This window comes from Mercenaria mercenaria, chromosome 17, assembly GCF_021730395.1.
Source record: "Mercenaria mercenaria strain notata chromosome 17, MADL_Memer_1, whole genome shotgun sequence".
Taxonomy (NCBI): Eukaryota; Metazoa; Mollusca; class Bivalvia; order Venerida; family Veneridae; genus Mercenaria; species Mercenaria mercenaria.
Genome location: NC_069377.1, coordinates 4,214,287 through 4,229,372, shown reverse-complemented (window position 1 = coordinate 4,229,372; position 15,086 = coordinate 4,214,287). Strand labels below are relative to the sequence as shown.

The 15,086-nt window shown below is 33.8% G+C and overlaps 1 protein-coding gene across 1 annotated transcript in view; it reads right to left on the bottom strand.

Moving 5' to 3' along the window:
* The window catches only part of LOC128550190 (uncharacterized), a 32,845-nt gene extending 19,632 nt beyond the window's left edge, over positions 1-13,213 (bottom strand). The window contains exons 1-9 of the mRNA XM_053528678.1: positions 13,140-13,213; positions 11,998-12,125; positions 7,504-7,672; positions 6,896-7,141; positions 6,002-6,035; positions 5,025-5,734; positions 4,354-4,448; positions 1,622-1,695; positions 569-754 (exon numbers count right to left, since the gene is read on the bottom strand). Coding sequence (XP_053384653.1) covers positions 569-754; positions 1,622-1,695; positions 4,354-4,448; positions 5,025-5,734; positions 6,002-6,035; positions 6,896-7,141; positions 7,504-7,672; positions 11,998-12,125; positions 13,140-13,167 — 1,670 coding nt within the window. The 5' untranslated portion in view covers positions 13,168-13,213. The remainder of the gene's footprint in view (positions 1-568; positions 755-1,621; positions 1,696-4,353; positions 4,449-5,024; positions 5,735-6,001; positions 6,036-6,895; positions 7,142-7,503; positions 7,673-11,997; positions 12,126-13,139) is intronic.
* Positions 13,214-15,086: the final 1,873 nt, after the last annotated feature.

Genomic DNA, 15,086 nt, shown 5'->3' with positions numbered 1-15,086 from the left:
GACACCAGGTGATTACAATAGCTAACCTTGAGCACTTTGTGCTCAGGAGAGCTAAAAACAAAACAAATTTAAGTTGAAGCCTGTGAATTGTAAGTTAATTTATCAAAGTGAATAAGTGAAGTTTTAATGATTCTAACAAATAGTTGCTGAGAACCTAGCTTACAACCACATACAAAAACTTAACCAAAGAGGAACGCCGACGCGGAGCGAGTCCATCTTCACCTAGTTTACTAAAGTTTTTGAATAGCGTATGCAGGTTTATACATGTTTATACGTAGGTTAAAATCATTTTGCAATCGCCCTTGTTAAATTATTCTGCGGTATGACTCTTGCTTTCTTCTATATAAATAAAAATGATAAATATTTTGGTTAGGTATATTCATTTGTAACATTTTTTAATCAGATTTCATTTTTATTTTCCATATATTATTATTATCTTATCTCTGACTTAATTACAGGGGTATTTAAATGTTTCGAAAGAAGTACCAGTAAATGATCAATTTGTTATCATAAAAGTCTTGTAGCGATTTAAATAAATATTTGTGAGAAAATAAACGAAGCAATATACCTGAAATTTTCAATTTCTGTATGAAGAAAGTCTATTGCTGCACTAATATGGTACAGAATTTTCAGTCGTCTTTGCCTGTTTAACTCAATATCTGCAACGGCATTCTTTTCGATGCGACTGGTATCCTTTTCAATCAATGTGTACAAATCCCCCTTGTCGAGGCAACGTGATAGAAACCAGTAAATCCTAGAAATATGATGAATATTATAAAGCAAATGAATTCATTTGTAGATTTCTTAGGTAATCTAGTGATCTAATATTAAAAACATTCTACATCGTTTTACTAGGAATAATAACGTAAATCTTCAAAACGGGCTTGTTAGTTTTGTTTCTGAGATAAAAATGTAGATAAGTAAGTCAATTTACAAACATGCCTGTTATCTTCTTCAGCTCCTGATAAAATCTAATATTAGCCGAAAGACTAAAACTCATACAAAATTCAAGGTGAAAGAGGACTACTTGTTACAAGTTTTAAAAATTTTCTTTCAAATAAACTTTGTCAAACAATCGTATATGAATGGCTCATACTAACTGCAAGGGTCTGAGTTATGTCTTCATTCTTTCGGTCTTTGAAGTCAAACAGGAATTATAGAATTCCGCTTAAGCCGGTGCAGCACATTTCATTACCTTTCGTAAATATACTCAGTCAAAGCTAGTCTGCCATAATTTTGATAGGTTGAGTTCTATGTTTCCAAAATACCTTTAGACATTTTTGTACAAATGCAATATTTACATTTCCTATATTTAAGAAATATATTAGAAAATTACATGTAATTCTTATCATCCTTCAAGTAAACGTTCTGATAAGGTCTCCTCATAAAGTAATAGTTATAACTTAGGTCATGATAAAAGACTGCATAGGTTATATCAATGACAAAGGGTGTACAAAGCTCATATTTTGTCAGTTGTTCTTCTTTCGTGTTTGATGATTGCTTCAATATTTGTCATTTATTGCCCATCTCCTCAATGTGTCACTCTGCCACAACTGAAGACTTAATCCTGAAAGCGTTTCTCTGGACCGTTATCGAAAATCTAAATATCATTTTAACTTACCGTTCATTTGTATCACATCCCATTGCCAACAACGGGACTATGGCAAAATGCATTATCCGAGACGCAAGTTTCTCCTATAAAGTAAAAAAAAACTGTTTTTGTTATATAATATTCCTTTAAGATATCGCGATGCATAAATACTTAAAATACTTTCCTTAATCTCCATTTTTCAAACACGTTTTGCTATAGCGTAAGGTTAACTAATACTTTTTTGCGTAATAAGGTCTGCAGATTCTAGAAGAATTAGCTTGTGGCCGATCCAAGAAGTGCGAGGGTACCGAAGTATCACCTGGGATTCTGCTAATGTTATATCATGAAACAAACATGCATTAACGCGTTTCTAGCATAAATTGTGTAAAATGCTAAAAATGAATAAATTGTCAAGCAACGTCATTAATTTTTCCTTAAATGCTCGGGAATGTTTTCCTTTTAAATCATGCAATTTAGGGATGTAATACGTTTACGCTCTGCACGGAAACGCGCACAAGTAACCGGTTGTATTACTAGAACTTGAACGCAAGATCATTCTGTTACGTTTTTTAACTTACAATTACTCTCGTTATACATGTAAAGCACACCTAAACAGTAATTTTAAACTAGAATCAAGGAAAGCAACGATTTTCCTCATACGTTTCCATTTCACACTTTGTTATTCCCAGTAGTATATTTGTTATTCTCAAAGCAATGGGAAATTAATCTATCTAGAATATTACCGGTGATAACTGATAGCATAATCATAATGCTTACAATCCTAATTTCATTTCGTTTTATTTTCTCATAATATCTATTATATACTTTGAGACATATATGTACAGACAGGAAATATCTTTTATTTTCCTCTGTTATTTTATCAGCTTGCTTACTTCACCTTGTCGAACTCCATTGAGTTTAACTTTTTCTAAGTACAGAAAACGTCAAAATCGCCCCAGAGAATTTTATGCCTCCCAGCCCTAAGATGGCCAACATAAAGTAATCACACCGTCTATCCGTTCCCTTGGTTTCCCGAAGAGCGCTTTGATGTTGGAAGCTCCTATGTAGGCAGATTGGATGTGACCCGCAGATGGTACTTATTTATTTTGATGTCTGTTTCTGATTGATAACTGAAAGACCCATCAAACTGCGTAGGATGATTGTCTGTAGTCAGTTAATGGGTCGTATTATTTCGGTGGTCAGTAGGTCTAAGGTTAAGGTCGCGGTGACCTTGAGCTGAAAATCGGTTAAAAATCGATAACTGAAGAACGCTTTGACCAACAGTCATCAAATTTTACAGAAAGAGTTTCTGTGGTCAATAGATGATTCATTTGTTTTCTGGATCAGTAGCAAATGTCAAAGTAGCGATTACCTTAGAGTTTTTTAAACCGACCCTATTTTAAGAATAGTTATAACTAATTATATATTACTGGGGATAATCTAGTACCCATTTACGGCTGTGTCGACTGAGGCAATAGCGAGGAAGTGCCTTGCCTAGGGACACAACAAAGTGGGAGTAGCCAGGAATCAAACTTGGGGTCATCGCCTTCGTAGAAAAGTGATTTAGCTCTCTCGGACAAAGCGTCCGCTTGTGGTCAGTAGTTTTTTGGATCAGTAGATTAAATATTATGATATGACATTTAGCTGAAAATCGGTTTCCAGTGAATAACTGAAGAACGCTTTTGCCTGCAGTCGTTAAACTTGATATGATGACTGCCTGTTACCAGTACATAATTTCTTTAGTTTTGGAGATCTGTTAGTCAATCGCCAAGGTTACAATGTCCTTTACACCGCAAACAGTGTTAGCTTAATAAATAACGAATGCTTTGACAAACAATTTAAAGAATAATTTTCTGTGGTCAGATTATGACGCTTATTTTTGATGGTCAGTTAGTCAATGAGTAAGTCGCGGCGACCTTAAGCTAGACATCCATTTCCAATCGATAACTCAAGAAACTTTTGGCCTTCAGTCGTCACATTTCATTTTGGGGAATGTGGGGGATGACTCGGTCAAAGGTCTAGACCGCCGTTTCCTTGAGCTGAAATTCGACTTAAGAACGCTTAAGCCTACAGTAGTCAAAGTTAATAGGATGATTGCTTGTAGTCAGTAGATGATCCATATCATTTCGGTGGTCAGTAGACTAAAGGTCAAAGCGACGATGGCTTTAACTTAAGAACACTTTGGCTTGTTGTCGTCAAACATCATAGAATAATAACATGTAATCAGGAGATGGCCTCTTCTGTTTGGGAGCCAGGAGGTCCAATGTCCAAATTATAGTGATCTCGGGATCGAAAATTGGACAGGTCATCACTAAGGCAAGCGTGTTTTACAAACAGGTCTTGTTGTTTTAAACTTTACAATCTTTAAAACTTTTCAAAACTCAAATCTTTTCCCAGTTATGGGATATGTAAAAATGATCGAATTTCAATGCTTTGAGCTAAAACAAACGTATAGTGCAAAATCAATGAATTCAGATACCCTATACGTGCATGCACAAGTAAAAGAAAACTAAACAGTTTCAGAAAAATTAGTAAAACACAGTTTAGATCAATTTATTCAGCAACATCACGATTTTATTAACCAGAAAACATTTAAGAGTCACAATTATATTCATCAATTTATACACGTAAATCATATAAATGAGAATATGCATCAACATCATACTCAAATTTGAAGTTTCATAAAAAGAAAAATAAACATAGAATTAAGATTGGCGTTAATCATACGCAAAATTTATCGTACAAGTATAAAATACACTTACATTGGTTGCAGAGTGCTCAAAATGTTCATTTCCTCCAGCACAGTTCATTTCTTTTAAAGCCACTTTGATATCCAGACCGGGGATCTTTCTTTCAGCTGAAAAATAAATATGAATCTCAAATATCTAAACAACGCCATCTTGAATAATGAATCGAATTATTGATTACAGCATTATTTCAGCGTTTCAGTCTTAATATACACACAAACAACAACAACAACAAAAAAATAAAAACAAAAAGGTCCAACAGGAACAGTCACATCCAACGCAGTCGCCCATACAACTCAAAGTGTTCTAGTCATTAAGATTATTAATAGATTATTAATATCATAACATGCATGAAATGCCTTGGTGACTGAATGTTATAATGCTTAAAATTATATTTGAAAATATTTGGGACTGGGTGGAAGGTCCATTTTGGAGAGGTATCCGGCTTTTTAGATTTGACAGTGATCTATTTATATGCTTTAATTTTATTGTTAGATAATTTTACTGGTTTCAAACAGTCCGAGGTTTATCAGAAAAAAAAAAGTTTCGTTTCCTACAATTTTATTCAAAGAAACATTACATCTTCAATTGCAAATATATATTTATGTATTTTGAAAGCATGAATTATACATTTCTGAAGAACACAATTCTAATTGGAACCCTCACCGAGTCATTAAAATACTTACAAATATAAACGTATCCGAATCCTCCTTCTATTGGTTTATTTGTGTTGCAGTAGGCCTTTATATCACGAAAAACCCCTTCTTCACAAATTAGAAGCTTTCCGTCATGGGTACATTTACGACGGGGTTTGTCTCGTGGGGGTTTGAATACTTTTTGCAGTCTATTTTCTCTGGCCGCACTTGAAGAATCGTCGTTTGATTCAGCGGGCCTTTCAACTACTATGTTTTTACTAAGACAACAATCTTTATTTTCACCTCGGCCTTTGTCTTTCTCCTTGTACTGAAGGGTATCTAATGCGGATAAATCACCGTCACTTTTCTCGTCTTGACTAGCTTGAATGGGCTGTTTTTCCGTACTATCATATTCTGATTTAAAACTCATATTTAAGTTTTCGTACGTTGGTTCAACTGTTGGTGTGGGTAATTCTGATGAGGGCGTTGTGTTTGTGTCAATTTGATTTTCCGCAGTTATCACTTTCTCAGATCTGCTTGCTGTCGATGCATTGGGACTTTCCTCTTGTGGCTGTTGTTCTGATCGTTCCTTTGCTGCACTTACTCCGTTCACGATATTAGAAGACGAAGGCTGTTCTTCTACTTGTTTATATTTATCTTCACCGCCATTGCTTCCACTACTAATTGACACTGAATTTTCAACTGGCTCTAGACGAAGATCGCCTTTTACATCTTGCGGCATGACTCTAGTGGGTTTCGATCTAGGATAAAATGTCAGTTGCCTCTACTTAAACTATCATGAAATAATCTATTATATTTTATTTTGAAATAAAAAAGAATTTACAGTCTTTGGTTTTATACAAATTTTAAAGAAATCAGAGCAAAATTTATTGAAATGGTTGCAGAAACCTTATTGGCAAGTATCACATTATTAACTCAGTATTCTTTCAAAGACTAGAAAGTATTATTGCAAAAAGACACATTTATCTAGAATTAATATGCTTTAAATTCATTGAGTTAAATAATACCTTTGATATGAATCAGCCATAACAGCATTGGACACTGTGGTAAATACAAAACAAATAGTTAAATTCTTCATCATGGAAGACTATGAAAGTATATACAATGGAAATATATAGCATTACCTTGATCTGCAATGATTTCATTTTGTCAAGATTGGATCACACGAGGCGCTGTCAGCGAGTGTGATCAAGCCTAGCAAAACCTTGTTTTAATGATTCTCTTTCCTTATTTACATATACCTATTTCTACTGCTATATCAGTCCGAATTGTTATACCTTTACAAAAATAAGGATGAAAACTCGTTTGACACAGTAATGTTTTGACGTCAGAACTAATGCAAATAGTCCTTCCATCAAATATTTTGCGTATCCGATGCGAGTTGAATGCAAGATTTTTTATTTGTTAGTGAAAAACATGCTGTGTTTCAGACAGAAAATCCAGTAAAAGATACAATCAATATATGTACTTCTATTCAAATAAAACCTACTGACCCCAAAGCGGACCATTTCCGAGGTTACATGTATTACGGTTCATGGGTGCCTATGGAAAAAAAGCGATGTAACCCGATGTTCTCTGATGAAGAATCATAGTGAGTTATATATATTATATATTAATTATATAAGACAACTTGATCATAAAAAATAGTGTGCGTAGGCAAGAATAGAAATAAGACAGAGTTGCGGTTTGACATTTTCATTTTGGTTATGAACGCATTCTTGTGTTTATCGAAGACATAGAGCACACTTAAATGAAAACTATTTACCCAAGATTAATTTCATGTATCAAAATAAAATTACAAATGCAACGGAAAACCTGGCTTTCTGTAGGTATTAATATGGATTTGCTTCATCGTAAACTATTCTGAGAAAACATCATATCTTATCTTAGAAAAGACAAACCATTATCATATATGTAATCCATATCCACGTTTACTGACGGCATGCTCTGAATCTTTGATGACAAGTTTTGTAAAGTGGCAGCTTCTCCATATTTTTTTTTCCACGTCATCAGCATTTGATATATACGTTCAACTTCTACATTCATTAAGCCAAGAGCAGGGGCAAGCTGTTCCCAGTTTTTGCCTATCTTATGTGCAATTTGGGCTAGGTCCTCATCTGATACCTTTCCAATCGTTTGTATGGTTTCTTTAAAATACGAAAAAGAGTTAAACGATTTACATATCGTAAAATGAATATATTTCGAGAAAACTAAGAAATTTTGTGAATAGTGTCTGTGTTTTCTCAAGAATCATGCACAGTAGGGTCATTCAAAAGTAGTGTGGCTTGTTCTGAATTGCCCGTGCTTGGTATTTAATTAAAACAAAAACCTGAATGTGTTTCTGTGACATATTTCAAATGGGTGGGGGTCTTCTAAGAAATTAATGTTTATGATTTTATTACTCAGTTCACGTTTACATCTTATTTCTGCCATACTGCAAAAATACCAGGTGTTGTTGTACATTCATTTGTTTTTGATTCTGTTAAATGTTCATACAAGGTTTATATACTTTTTCTTGCTGTCTGTTTTATTTCGTTCTCATTTTGTTCTAGATGGTCCGCAAGATGCCTTTGACCTGATTCTCTAAGACATTCCTTGAAGCGTCTGTACCCGTCTTTTCCTTTTGAACATACGGTTTCTAAAATTTGTCTGTTCTTTTGTGATGTATTTGCTAACTCCTACGATAGAAAATTATACCTATTAGAACTACATCGGATTCCGTTAACTGAAAGTCTTAAGATAGAGGGGAATGCTCTAACAATGATGACCCTATATTGCTCACCTGTTGAACTTGGCCTTGGAATTCTGACCAAGTTTCATGAAAATAGGGTCATAATGTGGCCTCTATGTTAACAAGCTTTTCCTTCGACTTGAAAGGTGATCTAGTTTTTGACCCCCTCATGACTCAGTTTTGAACTTGGCTTTGGCATCATCAAGATAAACATTCTTACAAAGTTTCATGAAAATAGGATTAAACACATGGCCTCTAGAATGTTAAAAAGCTTTCCCTTTGACATGAGCGGGTGACCTAGTGTTTGATCCCACATAACCCAGTTTCAAACTTGGCCTAAGAATCATCAAGATAAACATTCTTTCCAAATTTCATTAAGATAAGATCATAAATGCGGCCTCTAGGGTGTTAATAAGTTTTTCCTTTGATTTGACCTGGTGACCTAGCTTTTGACCCGAAATGAAGCAGTTTCTAATTTGGCCTAGAGATCATTGAGATAAACATTATGTGCAAGTTTGTGTCATATCAGAGCATAAATGAAACCTCTATATGGCTTAAAGGGCCAAAATAGAAAATTTTGCCCTTTTAAGGGGCAGTAACTTTAGAACCCATGATGGTATCTAGCCGGTTTTCTTTTTGTGACTTAAGTCGTGTATAAGTATATATATCTAAGTGTGGTTATAATCAAATGTAAAATGCTACTTTTATCATGTTCACAAGGTAAAAATTAGCAAATTTTGACACTTTCAGGGGTCTATCGCGGGCCGTAACTCCGGCACCTATGATTGGATCTGACGGATTTATCATGGAATCCAACATCTATTGTTATTAAAGATATTCTGCAAGTTTATATCAAATCAAACCATAAATAAAGTCTCTATATGGCTGCAAAAGCCAACATAACACATTTTGACCCTATAAGGGGCCATAACTCTGGAACCCATGATGGGATCTGGAACCGAGATATTATGCCAATACAGGTTGTGTGCAAGTTTGATTCAAATCAGTTGCTAAATGTGGCCTCTATCGTGTTCACAAGCCAAAATAACATTTTTTTTTCCTTTAAAGGGGCCATACCTCTATAACCATGACAGGATTCGAACGGATCCGAGATATTATGCCAATGCAAATTGTGTGCAAGTTTGATTAAAGTTAATTCCAAAATGTGGTCTTTATCGTGTTTACAAGTCAAGATAGCAAATTATGGCCCTTTAAGGGGCCATAACTCTGGAACCCATGATGAGATCTTGCAAGGTTTCGAACGGAACCGAGATATTATGCCAATATAAGTTGTGTGCAAGTTTGACTAAATTTTTTGCAAAATGTGGTCTCTATCGTGTTCACAAGAAATTGTGGACTGACGGACGGACGACGGACGAAGGGTGATCACATAAGCTCACCCTGTCACTACGTAAAAAGAAGTAAAATATTAGTGAGATTCCTTTTTATGCCTTTTAAGATTAATTGCTGGCAATGTAGAACGGTCTGAAAATATAATGTTTCTTTTTTTATTGTCCAGTGACGTCAAATGTCACAGAGTGAGAAACTCTGCAGCCAGACTTTGACTCGAATCTGGTGCCTCCTCGGAATGACGTTCTAACGCTCTACCGACTGAGCTACCAGGCCGCCTACACACTTTCTCCCCGTTAACATAATCAAGTCCTATACCGTGACAGCTTCAAAAACATTAAATCATTTTTAAGGTGATGTATGTTTAAACATAATTATGGTTATTTTTGGTTAATAGTGACACACTTCAGTTGGTTAGTGGAAAAGTTGGAACTGAATTAATTAACTTGAGTATCTTTGTTGTACCTTATCAACAATATGAAACTGTATATAGTTTACAAAATATATACGGTTCTGGGAATCGAACTCATGACGAAAAAGTTCGAAACGGAGCGCGTTACCACTAGGCAAACGACGTGTCTGCAAATGTTGTGTATAGACTTAATCTTATGTTACTTTTTTATTTATGTACATTTCAAATCGCCATAATGCTGTGCGAAACCTATCGAAAATTACGCTTACAAACTAAATACCTACCTGCGTCATATGATAAATCTGTTGTCATTCTCAGGAAAATGTCCCTTTTAACATGACATTCAATTACCAAAATCAAGGTACGCGAAGAACTTTTAGTACGGTCTCTACATTATTCGATCTATATTTTGTGAAGACAAACAAGTAAAGTAGAATAATGTGTGTTTTTGTCATGAATTAAATTTCTTATACTTTTAGAGTTATTATTTTTGTGACTTACAGATGTACAGAGAGTCAAATGGGGTAATCTCTAAAATGCATATGTACTAATACCTGCTGTCTCTGTTGCAAGTGTTAAACACTCTTATACTTTTTAAATTATTGCAGTATCCTTTTTTCGTCGCATTTCTTTACTGCTTGATGTCATAGCAACAATATATCTGATATAACAACAACAGAAAACTACATGCACATTTTCTTTATTTTCGTCTTTGTATGTTCTAAGTTCCATAAAGAAAATATCGTATGTTTTAAGTTATCACAGGATCAATTTTCTCTGACTTAGAACCAGTCTGGCTGTCAGACGAAGTCAAACAGGTGAACACTGGTCAAAGAACTGATAAATCGTGAACTTCAAAATTAATGTAAAGACAATTTATATTCAGGATGAATTCTGACGCACATGTAGAAGTTACATTTGAAGTTGACACTTTCACATGTGAATGGCGTCTAGTGTTGTGCAAACATTTTATGTATTTAATGTTTTCTTGTTCCCATAAACACATCTGCATTTTTATTAAGTGAGCTTTTTAAACGTAAAATACCGAAAAACATGTATTTAAACAGTATTGACTTCGTCAGTTTTGAAACTTAGTTTAATGAAATTGGCAGTTCATTTTGTCCTGCTCTTTTAAAATTGTGTTCACAAATTGTTTAGTTGAAATTCTCGTGATTATTACACATTCTGAATTTATTTTCACTTTTATACACTGGAGTTATTACAGCACATATAATTCAACATATTTCTTTTTTCGCCTTAAATAAACTTGTTTTATCGCACAGATAATTGACTGAATTATTTTATTATATATTGTAAATATATCCGGTTAGAGTGTGGGTCGTGCGATAATGTTTGATAAACCTGATACTCGGTTACATATACCTAAAGAGTAAAGTCCATTAAACATACAAACTACGTACTGTGATACTGTATGGAATTGATAATAATTAATACATTTAATATTTAACAAAGCATGCATAAAAGATTTCATGTCTATGGAAGATAACGCCGAATTAAGGCAAACAAGTAACATAACCGTCTTTAATTATTAGTACTTGGAACCTTCTTGAATTAATGGGACAATTTATATCTTTTGAACATAGTTAGTTCTTGCAAAGATGATCAACTAAAATCATAGCAGGAACCAACAGACAGTTTTTTCTCCTTTTTCACATTCACTAGCCATATTCACAACAAAGGCGGAACAACACGATATCATTGAAGCATCAAACATTAAAAAGATTCGTAGTTAGTCGTGTACTACAGTTTGTAATTAATCAAATGTCCTTTTATTTTAGTTATTTTACTTAAAGATAAAGTATGCTCGAATTTCATATTCAAAATATGAAAAATTTCCACACAGTATCTATGTAAACCGAATATAAACATGTATGTATTGTGTATTAAGTTGTGTGTGTTAAGTTTAATATAAGATGTAACACCACTAAAAACATTTTCACATTAAAATGCCTTACACTTAATAGTGATCATAGCTCTACATCAGCTAGTTTATATATTTGATGAGATTCTTTTAGATTTAAATCAATACCCAATGATAAAATACCTTAGCGAAGGCTTAACACAGTACATGTACATTTGTAAGTGTTGGAATGTAATTAATATACTTTAAAACTAATAAATAGTATAAGAAGATCCATCCTTTGAAAGCATACAATGTAGCAAAGGATATATAAGCAGACTCGGTTTGATTTGGGACTATTAATGACAGGTTATGAAACGCGCAACACTCCTAACGCCCCCTAATTAGTAGAACCTGATATGTAATTTCATAACCATGACAGTCAAAACACAAATGATATTCGAATGCTTTTTAGATTGATGAACAAATTAAACTCTAAGGAGACATTAATTTGTTAAGCATTCAAAACGTATACATATACATCCTTACATACCGCAAAACATATACATATACATCCTTACATACCGGAAAACATATACATATACATCCTTACATACCGCAAAACATATACATATACATCCTTACATACCGAAATATCTCTACACAGATCTTGGCCGATAATCTGTTTTTGGAGACACACATCCAGTAATGCTACAGGGTCTGCGTCACTCACAAACCTCTTCTGGCTGCTGCTAAGTACCCTCTTGTAAAAGTCATCTATAAATTAATATAAAAGACACACCGCATGTATGATGTTCAGGCCTTAAATTGTTGGCAATTAGGTATTTCTCTAGGAGAAGATTGGAGAGCAACGTGATATATATCAAACATGCTGAATGGGAAATATTGGTGCTTAAACAGAAAGCAAACAATTGTATTAACACGAAGGTTATTTAGTGAAACATATATATACCAACTGTTATTGGTTAACGTACTAATTCAGTTTACGAGTAAAACTATATAATTATACTCATATATTCTAAGTTTCAGAACTACATAGGTTCTCCAAATTACCGCTGTGGGTGCGGCGGATTTTACATTTTTCATGCAATTTGGTGAAAGACGCAAATTCAGAATTGGTACTCCCAAATTATCATCTTTATCCTCATAAAATATCAAGTATAGAGGTGAATTTGCAATCTAATTTAATAATTTTAAGCTTGTCATCATTGTCTTAAATATCTTATTTAATGTTGATGCAATTTCTCTTTTAAATGATTCTACCTGTCAAGTATAACTATTGAATAAATACAGACATAATACACTTTACAATTTCTTTGAAGTCGCTTAAAATGACCCCTATATATTTGGAAATACATATGCCTTGTACCGGAGTCATGTTTTCACACAAATAAATTAAGTTATTGAAACTAGATAAGTTTTATGCGATGCTACCAATTGAAACAGGAAATATATTAAAATACAACACTTCACGTCCAGTTACATAAGAATTAAAACATGAATAGAATTGTTTAATACAATTATTTAGAACAATCTATTATATTAACTAAGATGAGGAAATTTCATTTTTGTACAGTAGTATTTAATTAAGATTATAATGTAAGGGTATACGGTGGTTAACTTAAAAAATAAACAAACGGAACTGTTCATGTAAATTTAAGCAATACATGTATTAACTGAAGAGAATTATTCACTTATTATTATTATTATTATTATTATTATTGTAAATAAATACGAGTGTTTAAAACCGGATTAAAACTGTATAGATACCATCATCATAACTTCCTCCTGACGCCATTTTGTTTCTGAATTGAATTGATCAGACATCAACTTTCCGTAATTCTGAAGTATATTTTAAGAAGACATAAATATTGTATTTATACATACTACTTCAGTTGTCGATCATTTCTATCAAATTAAATGCAAAAAAAAATCAGAACAACCAAAGGTCTTTAAGTAATGAGCCACTAATACCAGTGTCTAAAACCAGTCGTGTAATCAAATACAAATAACAATATTCTGTCATTGCATTTCCTGATCGACAACTCTAAGTGTTATATATTTTAGTCATGTTTAGTTGTTTCTGAACCATTATACGCGTATGTCAAAGTTCTGACTTCTGTAATGGTTACCGTACACACAGAGAAAACGTCTCGATTCAAATAAAATTTTGCATATACTTTCCTTACAACTTGATAGATTTTCATAAAATAAAGTGTGTCGAAGACAGCAATATAGATGCTTTTCCCCGCAGAAAGCGTTTGCTATCAATTCTCAGTATTTTTCTCGAACACTTCGCTCAAATGCTTTTCATGGACTAACTGTTAAGATAATGTGCACACTGTCGCAGTTGGGCGAAGAGAAAATGTTGAGAACTTATTGCAGACGTTTTGAGCGGAGAAAGTACTCATTTTGTTTACTTCGAGGCTCTTTACCTAGGAAAATCCGTCAGCTAATAAGAAAAATATAAGCAAAATGTCACTTGAATCGGGACATTTTCTCCGTGTGTATGGTAACCGAAAGTCACTTGGGTTGACAACCCTGGTAAATGAATATAACACATTTTAATCAGAGGTAATCTTTCTTCATATTTTATAGTTTTAGGTACGTCACTGTGAGGAATCACATAATAAAAATAATCTCTAAATCAAAATAAATTTATGAATAATATGGGATAATATTGAAGCAGCTTTTGCTGTAAATCTAAAATATAGCCTATCATATGGCAACATCCTAAAACTACAAAGATTTCAATCACAATCACCTTCTGATATCTGGAACACTTCAAGAAACTGAGACTTCATATATTCCTTAGTGTTTGTAGTTACAGAATACCTACCATTATTGTCACTACATAATAATTTAACAATTTTCATTAGTCATATGTTAGGCTATGTTTAAATTTCATATCTTATCAAGATATGAAATTTATTCATGTTCTTCAAAACACACGTATTACTTTTGTTTAGAAATTATTTTGATCATGTGATACCCCTCAATTGGTACGTGATTCTTGTGTGTGTGTGAGTGTGTGTGTGTGTGTGTGTGTGTGTGTGTGTGTGTGTGTGTGTGTGCGTGCGTATGTGCGTGTGTGTGTTCGAGTTTAACGTCTTTTTCAACAATTTTTCAGTCATATAAACGACGGTATCTTCTTGTAGCAGTGAGCACAGTGCCCAACTTTATAGTGCTGCCTCACTGGAATATCACGCCGTAGACACGTGGCATGATACCCCACCCAGTCACATTATACTGACACCGGGCTGACCAGTCCTAGTACTATCCTCTTAATGCTGAGCGCCAAGCGAGGAAGCTACTAATACCATTTTTGCTGAGCGCCAAGCGAGGAAGCTACTAATACCAATTTTTTACGTCTTTGGTATGACGCGGCCGGGATCGAACCAACGACCTCCAGCACTCGAAGCGGACGCTCTACCACTAGGCTACCGTGGCGGTATTCTTGATATATAATGTTCACTGATGGGTTACTCAGTTTGAATATAGGTTTTTTGTAAGGCTTCTGAGAAGTAAAAGAAGAGAATTTATTGCAAGGTATGGTAATAAATACAATAACTATCAAATGATTTACTTTTAAAAAGCTGGAAACAAATATTGCACTACAAAATTTTCCTGAATATTTGTCTATGCTGATCATGGTATGTTAAGTATTAGCTAATACGGAAAAAAGACTGCCTAAGCGTAAAATGGTTGAAAATTATA